Genomic DNA, 14,039 nt, shown 5'->3' with positions numbered 1-14,039 from the left:
TAATTTAACTATAACAGCAAAAGATAATAATAATAAAAATTATTATAACAAACCGAAGCTCTCACTATAAAAGTGAAATGAAACATTTTTAGCTATTTATTTTAGAAAGAAAGGGGTGCGGAAAGGGCGAAAAAGTCAATGCTTCAAACTCCGAAGCGCGCGCTCGCGAGATAAGAGGGGGGGGTGGGGAAGGGAGGGAGAGAGAGATGGTGGTCCTTCCCCCGATCCCGACGCTTACGCTGCTCCTCACCCCGACCGATGCTCACCCCATCCCCACAACCCCTTCCCCTTCGCGCCACGATTTCGCGCGCCAAAATCTTCCCCCGTTTCCCGCCGCCGGCGACCGCCACCTCGCCGACCTAGGGATAGAGCAGCGACGACGAAGAAGAAGAAGAAGAAGAAGAAAAAGGAGCTCCTAGCGAAGGAGGGGAGAGAGAGAGAGAGAGAGAGAGAGAGGAAACGCTGGCGAGCTCTTCGAGTTCCTTGGTCCACGGTGGCCTGGGACATCAGCAGAGCGATGAAGCGGCGACGGCACCGGCTACTAGGGCTTCATTTCTCCCGAGTGTTGTTGCTGTGCCTCGTCGCCAACACTTGCGCCGCGCTTAATCTCGAGGGTGAGTGGGAAACGCTCCCCTCTTTCTCTATCTCTGCATTCGTTTCCGAGTGATTTGGTTGAGGTAATTGGGGAAAATTGGGCAAACTAGGGTTTGCTTTGCTGGAATTCCGGGCGAAAGTGGAGGACGATCCTTATGGAGCTCTGAAGAATTGGGATCGGAGGGACGCCGACCCCTGCGATTGGTCCGGTGTTCGATGCATTGATGGTAAAGTAGAGATTTTGTAAGTCCACTTTGCCTGTTTTGATGTCTTTTCGATCTCATTTTGTCTTTTTTACAGATCCTCTTTATGATCAACATTGTATAAACAAGGATACAGTAACAGTTCAGAGATATAAATTGGTCAAATATATAGGCATAATTGAATTGTATATGATTTCTGTGTCCTGTTGTCATTAATAAATCACTTTTAGCTGCAATCTGATGCTTAAAATCTGTCTATTGGAGTGTATATATCTTTCAAGTTTTTGATCAACAGTCCTGTGATGATTCCCCCACCAATTGCGAGGCTTCTTTTCTAAATTAAGCTTACAATAATTTAATAGAGAAACTTTTCATCTATAAGGTTCAGAAGTTATCATTGGAGCCAAATTTGCTTAGGTGGCCAGTTTTCGCGGTTGAACCATTTTGTTAGATGGAAAGGATGAGGTGGACAGATCAGAATCTTATTTTCTGTCAGTTCTTGTTAATGTAGCATAAACTTCTGTTAGTTCTTGTTAATGTAGCATAAACTGGTTTATGAGCCTAAAGAAGATTATAATGTTTAGTTATAGAAAAAGAAAAAAAAAGGTCCAACTTGTCTAAGGCTAGGACTATGCATTTAAATTTTAGCTTCAATAGTTGGACAAGTTATTTATTTTATATTATTTATTTTATATTGTATGACTATTTGCACTGTTTGTAACTTTGACATGTAAATAACTGCTTTATTTTCTACCAATTTTGATAATTTTTTATCATTATTTCCACAGTTCAGTTTATGCGTTGGCGTACATTGATTCTCTGTTAACAATTGAATTGCCAAGATTAGGCTCGTTCTTGTTTTATTAATGTTTTCTATATTCCAAGTTTTGACATGATTGTATTTTCAGAAACTTAACAGGTTTGGGTTTGAGAGGAACCCTTGCACCTGAGCTTGGAAAACTTAGTCACGTGAAATCTCTGTAAGAATTAGCATTTTGTATCTGATTGAATTTAGAAATTAAATCTATACTCGTCTGCTGTAATTGGGGACTTATGTTTTTCGCGAAAGGACGTATCAAACATGGGTTTTTTTTTTCAGAAGATATATTTCAAACATGCTAAGATTGGTTCTGTAGTATAAAGCTAAAGTAGAAGTTTACCTACTATCGTGAATTTGATTTTTATGTGAAAAATAATGTTTTAAAACTTTTGCAGTGTACTTTCTAAAAATGAATTCCGTGGAGTAATTCCTATGGAGATCGGGCAATTAATGTGTCTTGAACTCTTGGATTTGAGCAATAATAATTTGAGTGGCACAATTCCAGAAGAAATATGGGAAATTCCATCACTCAAACACTTGTAAGTCCTTAAATTTTCACTTTGTTATGTTCTGAATGGATTTTATTGTTTTATCCTTCTCTATTATCAGTTTTCTCTGCGACAACAAATTTCAAGTTGGTGTGGCTTCAAATAAGATGCGTAATGGAGATCGAAATGTTGGCTTGCCTCTTGGTGAAGCTACTGAATTTGGCTGTTCAAACAGAAAAGTTGGCTGCAGGTAAAAGAGACTGCACTGATCTTTATATGGTAAATTCTTAATGTAGATCCCTGCAGTTTGCAGTATAAACTTTGCAGTTTGCAGTATATACTTTATGCTTTATGCTTATTCATAAGTTGTATGTCAGTGATATTTGCATTGTAGCCATCTTAACGAATCAGTTGATTTATTAAAATATTTATGTCATGAAGGGTATTCATATTGTCTAACATTTTTTTCTGATTATTTAAAATTTTCTGATTTTTTTTTTTCATTGGAAAGCTTAAAACTCCACGACTGTCGAAAATAAAACTTTTCCACTCGAAGCGGACACCAATGAAATAGATTTATCGATACTTTTTATATCCTGCCAATTTTTCAGCATCATTTATTTACTAGCAAAGTAGGAGATCAAGCTGCTCCGGCATTATCCATATTACATGTTTCTTGCAAATCCACAGAAATTTTGGCATAATTTACGGACAACTTGTTTTTTTTCAATATTGGAAACTTTTAAAATTTTCTCCCTGCTTACACTCGCTCTTTATTTTATAAAATCTTTTAGTTCTTCGGCTAACAGAGACCCTCTTATAATAGGCTGAAGTCCCTTTCTTCATCAAATAGCAATAAAGGGAATTGTGGTGTTAATTTACCAGGTGAGTATGTGTTTCAAACTACTATTTACCATTTACAGTACTTTCATAGTATTAGACAGTAGGGCTCGGTTTAGATTGGCCATAGCTTCTATGGAAAATGCTATTTGAACAAAGGTGTTTAAAGAAGCACTAACAATCTTTTAGTTAAAATTTTCTCAACAACTTCTTGCTACAGCAGCAGAGGGATTGGCCCTTGTACTCTTGAAGGGCAAAAACTCAATTTGGCTTCACCAAAACTTTTTACTTACTAGTGAAGCATCTTGTTCCCAAGACACTTGTATTTGTTTCCAAGGGAAGTTAAATGCTTTCTTATGTATCAACAATTCACAGGTCCCGATGAGCCACATGTTATGAGAAATTTACAGCAAAATGCTGAAGGTTCTGTCCGTCGTGAGCTTCTTCAAGAAGCCAGAAATCTGCCAGCTTTATCGGGGACTAATGGATCTCCTTTGCCTCCCCCAAAAGCTTTTTCTGTACCATCTAGTGGGAGCGGCTCATTCCCTGCAGCTCCAAGTTCAAGGAATATTCCTTCATTGAATTCAATGCCTGCTGCTCTAATTTCCATCCCACAGCTCCCCACAATACCTTCGAAACCAGACGATTCAAAAGGAAATCATTTCTTATTTGATGAAAAATTGGAGAAATTGGGATATCTTTTAGTACTTCCTGGAATTGCATTACTAGCAACTATAGCTGGGATGCTATTTATGTTCCGTCGGCAGGGACAGGCGGCCATAGGTCCGTGGAAGACAGGCCTAAGTGGTCAATTGCAGAAGGCATTCGTAACAGGTGAACCTTCTTAATATGAATTCCACCGCCTGTATGGTATTTTGCATGTCCACATTTGTATGAAACATGTTCACGCATGGCAAAACATTAATAACAGGATAAACATTATCATCCAAATATTTATCATAATTAAGTAATACAAGTATGTTGTTAGCGAGTTCATTTTATATATGTGTCAGCTAGTGAGCGGTTTAGGGTATCAAAGTTGATGTCCTCTCGTTGTCAAACTTGAGTAGGAACCAATCAATAGCTGCCATCTGTATAATCTGGAGTATTCTGAGGTGCCTATAGAATTACTCATCAATTGAGTCAAACATGGGACAGTGGTGATATGTATGGGTAATAGTCTTTCGCTTAAATAGATTTGTCCTTAACCTACTAATTTCTGTTGTATTTGGCCTAGGTTTATTTACCATCCAAAATCTTTATGTTTGCTACTCTATATGCATAGCTGTTAGCAGACTTAAAGAAATGTAAATGGCAACCAGGAATGGTATTGCAGTGATTTAGATAAGTTTGGTAACTAAATTGTTTAGTTGAAAGAGAGGGGCCAAGTCACAACTCGTCAAAAGCTCAGGGATCACCTTCCAATTATTCTGAGTGTTAATGTCCTCAAGAGTGGAGGAATGGTGATGAATGAAAGAGGAAAGCGTACTGCAAATCCACAAGGGTTTCTCTATGTATTCATATTTTGTTATTAATTAGGCCATGGTTCCTTTTGCTGTTCTGAGTTGCATCTTAATATTGTTGAAAACAGTTTTATTATTATGATCCTCATAACTTTCAACTTTCAGGCTGTGGTTCAAATTTAATTAAACAGGCCTGTTTAAATAGCAGAAGTCGATATAATGGGAGTATCATATTCTTCTTTTGCTGCGTTCTATTAGTATTTCATATGAAAAAGCAAACAGTGTCACACGACTTTGATGATACGCAGGTGTTCCAAAATTAAACCGATCGGAGCTTGAAGCTGCTTGCGAGGATTTCAGCAACATCGTTAGTACTTTTCCCAAATGCACCGTTTTCAAAGGAACATTGTCCAATGGAGTTGAGATTGCTGTCGTCTCTTCTGTTGTTGCTTCAGCTAAAGATTGGTCGAAGCGTGCAGAGGGGCATTTCAGGAAGAAGGTTTGTTGTTTTATTTTCTTGTTAGCATTTTTATCCTTTTTCCTTATAGAATCCTGTAAAATCTAAATAAATGTATTGAAATGCCCTTCATTTGGGAAAAAAAAAAAATCTCTGAAAATGGACATTTTTTTTAAGTGCAAGGGTATAACTCTTTTTCTTTTCTTTTTTTTTTTTTTTAAGAGCATATATCAGAATTCAGATTTTGCAGGGATATTAAATGCAGGAGTTGTGTTCATTGCCCACTAATACTTTTGCAATTTATTTTTTGAATAGATAGATACGTTATCAAGAATAAATCACAAGAACTTCATAAATCTTATTGGTTACTGTGAGGAGAACGAGCCCTTTATGCGGATGATGGTGTTCGAATATGCTCCCAACGGAACTCTATTTGAGCATCTACACAGTAGGAGATCATAGTTTCCCTTGGACCCCCTATGTTTTCTTTATTTTGCGTGAAAAATAAATCTAAAGAACATACTGATGAACGTACTTTTTGCAGTTAAAGAATTCGAACATCTAGACTGGGGTGAAAGAATGAGGATTATAATGGGCACAGCATATTGTCTTCAGTACTTGCACCATGAACTTAAACCACCTGTCGCAATCTCCAATCTACAATCAAATACAATCTTCATGACTGATGACTACGCTGCCAAAGTACATCAATACTAAAATCTTTTTTAAAATTTTTTTTTGGGCTTTTTGGTTATTCATTTTAATACTAATAATATTTATTGCAGATGGCTGATATAAGTATCTGGAATGAAATTGCTGCGAAACAAAATGTATTTGGTGATTATGAAGCTGATCCGTCTGAAGTACCTACGGGTGATCCTGAATGCAACATTTACAGTTTTGGGATACTTTTGTTGGAGATTATTTCCGGAAAGCTTCCTAATTCTGAAGAACAAGGTTCCCTCCTAAATTGGGTAAAGACCCCACAAGCCTTCGTACTGTACTACCCTTTAGTTTATCTGATTCAACTGCCGTGCGAAAATAGAAACAGCAATTTACTGGTGCATTGGTTGGTGAATGCAAAAAAACCAATATGATTATGTTCCTTGGACTCCACTTTATAGTTTAGTCTTAGATGTTTTGATCTCGATTTTAGTTGTCTTCAAAGTTTCGTTTGATCTAGTCCCTTAAGCTTGTTTTTCATAACAATTAAGTCCTTCTGTTAGCCAATTATGTAAAATGAACCCACCTAAGATCTAAAAGATCTGTCATCTCAATGATGAAGCTGACATGGCATCGGTTTTCAAACTGTAAAATAAATGGACTAAATAGTAAGAATTGAAACTATGAGGACATAATCAATATAAAGGTCAAACCTTAAAAAGGGTTTAATTTGTAACTGATGTCCCACTTCTTCACTAATTGCTTGCAAAATTCCTAGATTGAGTCTCTACTTCTAATCATATTATCCTTGGCAATGATATCCAATTTGTTTTGCTAAATTACAGGCTACTGAGTACTTAAACGACAAAAGGAACATCAAGAACCTGGTCGATCCGACATTGAAAAACTACAAGGATGAAGAGCTAGAAATAATTTGCGAGGTGATTCAAGAGTGCATTCATCCTGATCCGAGGAACAGGCCGACGATGAGAGAAATCGCCTCTAAATTGAGGCTAGTGTTAGCTATCTCTCCGGAGGCGGCAGCCCCAAGACTTTCTCCTCTCTGGTGGGCCGAGCTCGAGATCCTCTCAGTGGAAGCAAGTTAAATCCGGAAATGTGTTCAATTCTAGGGCTAATACAAGTTGAATTCATACAACAGCTGTTGTTTCTTGCCGTAAAGTCAAGTGTCATTTGATTTGCTTATTCTTTTTGATCCCTCTATGAAATATTTCAGTAATGTCAAGTGTATTGTTATTTATTTGCTTAATGTATGTACTGTGATATGTAATAAGACAAGTAATGTGCATTCGTTTTTGTACATCAATAGTACAGGTTCTTTAAGCATAGAGCCTGATTGGCTCTTTTAAAATGGATATAGTGTTTATTTAATATAGTGATGTTTTGATACAGTAGTGTTTAATACAGTGGTAATATAAGAAACATCATATTGGAGTTGCACGACAGACTTCGCTCTGCAGCAGCATACGCTCCTTATTGAAGCTTCTCTTAAGAAGGTATCATCCAGCGAGACTGAATAATCCAAACTAGAGCTACAAGAACAAAATTGCAAGCAACTACAACTTTATTTACTATATTGTTGTAATTGAAACTCTGAGAACAAGTTCAAATTTACTTATCCGAGATCAGCTTCGGATTCAACCTGACAAATTCTAATCAGATGTAGAATTCCTCGCGACCAATCATATGTACAATGGGTATCATATCCTAAAAGAATCACTTGGGAATGCATCCCAGATACACCACTAAAGGGTTAGTCGTTACAACTCCCAAAATCACGCTCCATAACCAAGAGTTATGGGCTAAATATTTTCTAATCAAAACCAGCCAAAGTTTCAGAAACAGATAATTTTATTATAAACAAGCAGAAAAGCTAAAAAATGAGACGCTTTCTTATTTTGAAGCTCCTACAATCCCACCATCTCTTCAATCTTCTGGATTTGATTCAAGAATATCCAAGTCATCTGTTATAAAAAAAAAAAAAAAAGAAACAAAAAGAAAAAGAACCAATAAGAATTCACAGACACATGGGAATAAATTCAGCTTAAGCTAATATCTACCCTACAGCTTCTCTATGCGGCAACAACAGAAGTTTTCAAATTAGAACTTTCACTTTTGAGACTTGGGAGGTCATATTCAGCTTCTTCGATGCAGCAAAAGCTACAAATTCTATTTGCCAAACTGGTTGTAACTGCTTCTTAGAGTAAAGAAGCAACCATAGAAGTCAAGAGAAAATGGGATAAGAGCGGGCGTTTCATGTTTACCATGACATGAGGAGCAATCCTCACACAGTAGACAGGGAAGCCAGTGTAGAACTTCAAAGGTCCACCAGCCTTTAAGGTCTTTAAAGCACAGTCGAAAGATCCGGTGTACGGGTATTTGCCATTGGCATCTGGTTGCATCTTCTGAATCTGGGTCTTCACATAGTCAAATGGTAAGCTGCAGGCCGAAGCGAAGAAGCCTGAAACAGCACTCGCCCCTGCAAGATAACAGCATTGTATACATTAGATTTACAACAATCTAGTGATTGTTTTTCCTTTTTCTTTTTTCTTTTTTAATCTACAAGTTTTGCAAATTGTAATGTGTGCTGCCTTTATCTTTGCTTGTCTAGTGTTCAGAGGAGTTTCTAAGTTAACAGTAATTCAAAACTTCTGCTTTACGTATCCTATTTTAAGTTCACTTGGCGTTTCATTCGCCAGATTCCACCTCCGAAACTGTTGAAACTCTCAATAAGGAAATTTTTGAGAGGAATAAAACAAATCTGACATAGCCGCCGGAGAGCATTAAAGATCTTACCAAGTACTGTACTAACTTCTCCAAAGCCAAGTGAATCTCTAAAGAGCTCAACACTTTGATCATATGAAGCAAGCATGCCCATGTTTAGTGCCATGGCTCTCACAACGGTGGGGCCTGCCCCTTTCCATAGTGCCAGAACCCCTTCATCAGCAACAATACGATAGAGAGCATGGAAGGCATTTTTGTAATTTCTCCGTTGCGCAGGTGGTAGAGTTGCATCAGCCTGCATTCTGATGAGCGCTAGATCAGCCGGACTACCAACACATGCTCCTATTGCGCCAGCTGTTAGACCGATAAAAGCTTTTTGGATAAGCGGCAGTGGTTTCCCATCATTAGCCTCAATTGCCTTGTTTGTCAAAACCCTAACCAAAATAAAGTCACTTGCTGACTGAGTGTATCGAATCAGCATATTGCGATATAACAACAAAAGCAAAGAAGTATTATCAACTTATCAAATCAGCATGCTCAAACATCTCCAATCAACTCATATGTAGATCCATTTACAGCGTAACATGGTTCACTAATTTTATAAGTAAAACTGTTGGGACTTCCCATCATCTTGAGAACACTTTATAACCAAATATTTTTCCATTTAACCGCAGCAGATATGTTTTATTTCAATATATACATTTATCTGACCAGACCAGATCCAACCCAACTTGACCCAAAATACAGGTACCACGACCAGCATTAGGTCATGGGGTTGAACCAAGCCTACCCTGAAAAGTTTTCCAGGTTAACAGCTATTGACTCAGATCCAACCTGATTTACGTGACCCAAACTTGACCAAAATCAGATTTGGTTGGGATAGGTTCCGAAACAGGTGGAAAACTGCCACCCATGTACCTTAAAAGTATTGGAGCTTTGTCAAATTATAAACAACTGCATCACCTACATCATATAGCCTTGTTATAATTATGCAGTTGCTTCTACAGTGCACAATATCAACATTTCAGAACAAGCTTGTCTCTTCACACAAATGGCTTCAAGGGGGGGGAGGGGTCAATGCGACAAAACATTGGGTTAGAGATGCATAATGTGGAGATATGCCAACGCCAACCATCCGACATGAAGATAGCATTAAGTTAGGCTGGTTTCAGTTGGTGGACTACCACCTTGCCAATTGTGCCAAATTCTTGCGTAATGCATTTCTCAAGTTTCCCAACATGGAATCTAACAGAACATTCTTTAATAAGTAATTTACTAAACAAAACATGTACTTACCTAAAGGATCCTAGACGGGCAGTTGTATATGTAGCTTGCCTCAGTAAGCCAGCTGAGAGGCCCTGCAGCAGAACAAATATCACCAAATAAAAAAAAAGGACATAAGAAGATGAAAACAGTACCGAATTGAAAGAAGTAAAAGAAAAGTTATATGCGATAGCAACTAAAATGAAATCGTATTTCAGTAACAGAGACGAATTGCTGAAATTATAAAAAGAAGCTTTACGAGATTATTCATGTTAACCCTTGTCTAAAACGGAATTGAATTCACTCTTAATAAATAACGAAAGGAGCTCATGAAAATTATAAGCAGCTCTCAACTCGAACTGTTAAGAGTTTTACAAAGAGAAACTCAAGAAAACTGATAACACAGAAAGCTCCACCTATGATGGTTTTAGCTCCACCTATGATGGTTTTATACCCCAAAACCCGTTTTGGTTACCTCAAACTCGATTTCTCTTTTATGTGCATCAATATTAATGATTATAAAATCAAGCTAAGATAAGGAGTGCCACAAATAGCTAAAACCAATATATATATATATATATATATATATATATATATAGGAACATTATGCTCAAATTCATTAGGAAGATCATACCTTGTAGAAAGCACCAACTCCCTCTTGAGCAAGCATGTTCTTAGTGACATGGAGTGCTGATCCCTGACCCAACTGGATCCTAACCTGAAAAAAGGAAAAAACAAAGTAGAAGTATTAATAACAGCTCCCATAAACAAAGGAGCGCCGAGTACTGGGATGTAAACAAAAGTTCAGAGAAAAATCCAGCATCGTAGCGATAAATCCCTAAATAAGCAACTCTACGAGAACAAATTAATACCCTAGAGAGCGATTATTTCCTCATCTGGAATGATTAGGTCGACTAGATACTATACCTTGACCATGTCGATGGGTTGGATAACGCAAGTGGCAAGCATCCCCGAGGCGCCGCCATTGACGAAGGGCTTCACGGTTTTCCAAACCCTCGGGGGCGAGCTCTTCGGCTTCTCCTCCCCCATTGGAAGAGAGAGAGAGAGAGAGAAGCGAAGAAGAGTAGGCGAGGGATTAGGGTTTCGGAAGAGGCGGAGGAAACGAACACGAAGGGCTAATTTTACGAGCCTGCCGCACCCCAGTGAGAAATTTAAGTGGACCGGGTCCACCACGTCATCTGTAGACCAACAACTAACAGCTCTGCGTCGTCATCTCGTGGTGTTGGCAATTTAAACTAAATAAATAAATGAATGCCGCGACGAGAATTTCATAGAAATTTTTTTTTGTTGCTAAGTTGGAAATTACAGTGCAAGAAACACATTAGTTAGAGAAGCTGTTATGTGCTTTTAACCATAAACTCCAATCTAAGCGAGTCAACACCCGATAATCGCCAACTCAGAGAAATTGATACTTAGCACAACTCACTTGTTCACCAATAAAAGTCAAAAATGGAGAGCACAAAAATGCAAAGCTTTTAAGTCTAAGTCGAATTAATTAACAAAAACAAAACTCTGAGAGAGGCCAAAAATCAACATAAGCAGTAGAAGTTTAAATAAGAAAAATCCATTTGAGAAGACGTAAACTCGAACAAAAGCAAGTTCTAGGGACTACAAATAGGTTCGCGGAGGTAATATATAGTTATAACTTTTAAGTGGTCAGGTTCTGGGCCTTGTTGAGGATGACACCCTCGTACTTGACCTGGAACCACTTCATCGCATCGTCCTTGGTCACCCTGTGCTGTATCCCCACACGCGACTTGCAACGGCGGCGGCGGCCGACGCGGTAGCCCGGGCGCTCGAGAACAATGAAAAAGTCCATGCCGTAGATGCCGGTGGAAGGATCGTACCTGCGGAAACACACCGCAGATCAAGGGTTATAACAGAAACAAGAAAAGAACAAGCAAATAGCAGCATTTGTGTTTTGCACCTCGAAAATGTTGGAAACCTATAACTAATGTTTTTAAACAAATGGATTTGAAACAGTAAAAAGTGAATCCAACTAGTCTAGATAATATCAAGAATACAGCCAAATGAATGTAAAAAAACCTAAGCAGAAAACGAATTATGAAATCAATTATTTGTCATAGGTGTTGGCCATAATCCAGTCGATTATACAACAGCGACTCAATGCTGCATTACTGCTTTCATTCATCTACTCAACTGAAGATGTTGGATTTCGCATAAATTGGCAACTTAACATTTATAAGAAACACAACAATCAACAGAGCATTGACCTCCCTACACTCCTCTCCGTGATTTGAGATCCTTGCATTCTTAAAGTAGGTGTTTTATATTTCACGGATACACGAATGATATAAAAAGCGATTGCAATAACACTGCACTGAAAAGGTTATCTGCTAGTCTAGTGATTAGAAACAGCCTAGTCACTCATCACATTTCTTCAGAGTACAAACCTCAAGATCAAGTTATAACTAGTAGCAATTCAACATATTAATATCAGACTATACAAATGAAGAAATTACATCAACCAACTGGTCGCAGAAAGAAAAAGTGCAACCGTAATAACTGACATCCAAATGTTTTTCATGTCCCTGAACTGCGCTAAAAGTTTAGCGACTCCAATAAACAGGCCACATTTGAAAGTTTATGAGATCAATATACCTCCATAACACAAAGCATAACACAGCTCTATCACTTTAAAATATTGCAAAGGGAAAAGTTTAGCTTACTTGATCCCAAGATCAATGTGCTCTTGGATGCCAAAGCCAAAGCATCCAGTATCACTGAAGTTCCTCCTTAGTAATTCATACTCCTTAACCTTCAACCCACTCTCCAAAAGCTGCATTGCCTTCTCCCCCCTGACGGTGACGTAGCAAGCGATCTTTTCATTACGCCTGATTCCAAAAGATCGAACAGTGTATCTTGCTACAAAATTTGGAGAAATAACAATGTTATAAAAGAAAGAGGAATACACAAACTTGAAATATCTATACATAAAAACTTTTTTGCAAGAATACCCTTTGAGAAAACAGGTGTTTGTCCGCTCAACTGCTCCAAGACCTAAAAGGACAAAGAGGAAGGAAATTGAGAAAAGAAGTGAACAGATTAAGTCCAAAAGAGCAAAGTATACCGAATAGATAGGAATAACTATAAATCATCAACCAAGTCAATATGTTATTAAACATATCTCAAATTTAGGACAAATGGCATCACACTGGATTATGACAACAAATATAAATCAAAGATGATCATTTCTCCATATAACTATCATTGTCTGGATATGGTATTCAATTAACAAGAGAATAACTCAAATGGATGGGAAGCTTTGAAGCAGTTGGCAAATTTTCACTGGCATATTAATATCTTGCCAATCCTCCCAAAATCTGTGACAAGTTACTAGCAAAACCAAAACAGCCAGAGCAGCAATATTTTCACTTGAAAGCTACTAGATGACAGCTATGCATGCTGCCTCATTCAGAATCATATAAATTCACAGCAGCAATTGATGCAGCAATGAGCCATTAATTTGGTTCCTAGTTAAATCTATGTGTTAGCTTCGATTGAGCCAAGAATAGGAGCAATTATATTGTTATATTGGCATCAAATTGAGCATTCAAATGATCAGCTTGTTCGGAACTGATCTACAGTAATGATTAACATCGTGAGACTAAATCAGCAGTAATTTCTGCAGTATTTTTACTCCAGTTAGGCCCAAAAACTAACCAAAAACTGATTCCATTGGATGAGGGACCAATCATAATACTATAACTCAGATGCGTTTTCCTTAATCCAATTAATTCATTTTTTCCTGAAAATCAGTAAGTACGTAGGAAACTACATGGATCATCAACATAAGTAGGCGAAGTTAGAATCATAGAGAACTGCGAAATGCTTTAGATCTGAGAATCTCATAAGAAGAGAGAGATCCACTAACCTTTGCGGCTCTGGTGAGACGATCTCCGCTCTCACCGACGGAGATGTTGAGGACGAGCTTCTGCACCTTGATCTCCCTCATCGGGTTCGAGAGCTTCTTCTCCGACGCCTACGAAAGACATGGAGAAAACACGGCGATTCCATTAGAAATCGAAGAAGAAGAAGAAGAAGAAGAAGAATAAGAAGAGAGAGCGAGAGAGAGAGAGATTCACCATGGATGGACGCAGCGGATCTCTGAGCTCAGAGAGAGGCGGGAGACGGGAGAAAGCACCGAGAGGGGGAAACCCCAACCCTTAAGAAGGCTAGGGTTTTGGTTGCGATCCGCAGGATTTGGTGCGAAAGGACGAAAATGCCCTTAGTCGATGTATCATTTAAAAAGTACTAAAAAAAAAAAAAAAGAGAGTGATTTCGGTTTAAAATGACGAAAATACCACTAACATTTTATTAAATTAAATCAACAAATAAAAAATATTTTAAATTCCGTTGCCGGGACTTGAACCCGGGTCGCTCGGGTGAGAGCCGAGTATCCTAACCAACTAGACTACAACGGATTTTTTATTAAAATTTTTGAACAGGATAATTTATTAAAAT

General features: G+C 38.0%; 3 protein-coding genes and 1 non-coding gene across 5 annotated transcripts; 1 reads left to right on the top strand and 3 right to left on the bottom strand.

The window, feature by feature from the left end:
* On the top strand, window positions 137–6,901 carry LOC109718111 (protein MALE DISCOVERER 1-like). 2 transcript variants are annotated; one of them, XM_020244129.1, is made up of 12 exons: window positions 138–614; window positions 705–837; window positions 1,706–1,777; window positions 2,013–2,156; window positions 2,227–2,355; window positions 2,932–2,990; window positions 3,321–3,779; window positions 4,717–4,907; window positions 5,181–5,313; window positions 5,410–5,567; window positions 5,651–5,839; window positions 6,374–6,901. In XM_020244129.1, exons 1-12 carry the CDS (start codon window positions 518–520, stop codon window positions 6,632–6,634), a joined length of 2,025 nt encoding a protein of 674 aa, XP_020099718.1. In that variant the 5' UTR covers window positions 138–517; the 3' UTR covers window positions 6,635–6,901. The 2 variants fall into 2 exon arrangements, with proteins under 2 accessions (XP_020099719.1, XP_020099718.1); XM_020244130.1 differs by lacking the exon at window positions 1,706–1,777 and having other exon boundaries at window positions 137–614; window positions 6,374–6,634.
* Window positions 7,093–10,668, bottom strand: LOC109718112 (mitochondrial dicarboxylate/tricarboxylate transporter DTC-like). Its single transcript, XM_020244131.1, has 6 exons — window positions 10,461–10,668; window positions 10,168–10,251; window positions 9,567–9,628; window positions 8,343–8,704; window positions 7,811–8,025; window positions 7,093–7,510 (listed from the first exon to the last, which is right to left on the bottom strand). Exons 1-6 carry the CDS (start codon window positions 10,581–10,583, stop codon window positions 7,454–7,456), a joined length of 903 nt encoding a protein of 300 aa, XP_020099720.1. The 5' UTR covers window positions 10,584–10,668; the 3' UTR covers window positions 7,093–7,453.
* LOC109718113 (60S ribosomal protein L11) lies at window positions 11,005–13,801 on the bottom strand. Its single transcript, XM_020244132.1, has 5 exons — window positions 13,661–13,801; window positions 13,450–13,557; window positions 12,533–12,575; window positions 12,245–12,440; window positions 11,005–11,401 (listed from the first exon to the last, which is right to left on the bottom strand). Exons 1-5 carry the CDS (start codon window positions 13,661–13,663, stop codon window positions 11,203–11,205), a joined length of 549 nt encoding a protein of 182 aa, XP_020099721.1. The 5' UTR covers window positions 13,664–13,801; the 3' UTR covers window positions 11,005–11,202.
* Window positions 13,927–13,999, bottom strand: TRNAE-CUC. Its single transcript has one exon. It is a non-coding gene; the product is annotated as a tRNA-Glu (tRNA).

This window comes from Ananas comosus, linkage group 12, assembly GCF_001540865.1.
Source record: "Ananas comosus cultivar F153 linkage group 12, ASM154086v1, whole genome shotgun sequence".
NCBI lineage: Eukaryota > Viridiplantae > Streptophyta > Magnoliopsida > Poales > Bromeliaceae > Ananas > Ananas comosus.
Note: the sequence above shows the minus strand (reverse complement) of the source record. Positions and strands in the feature narration are given on the sequence as shown.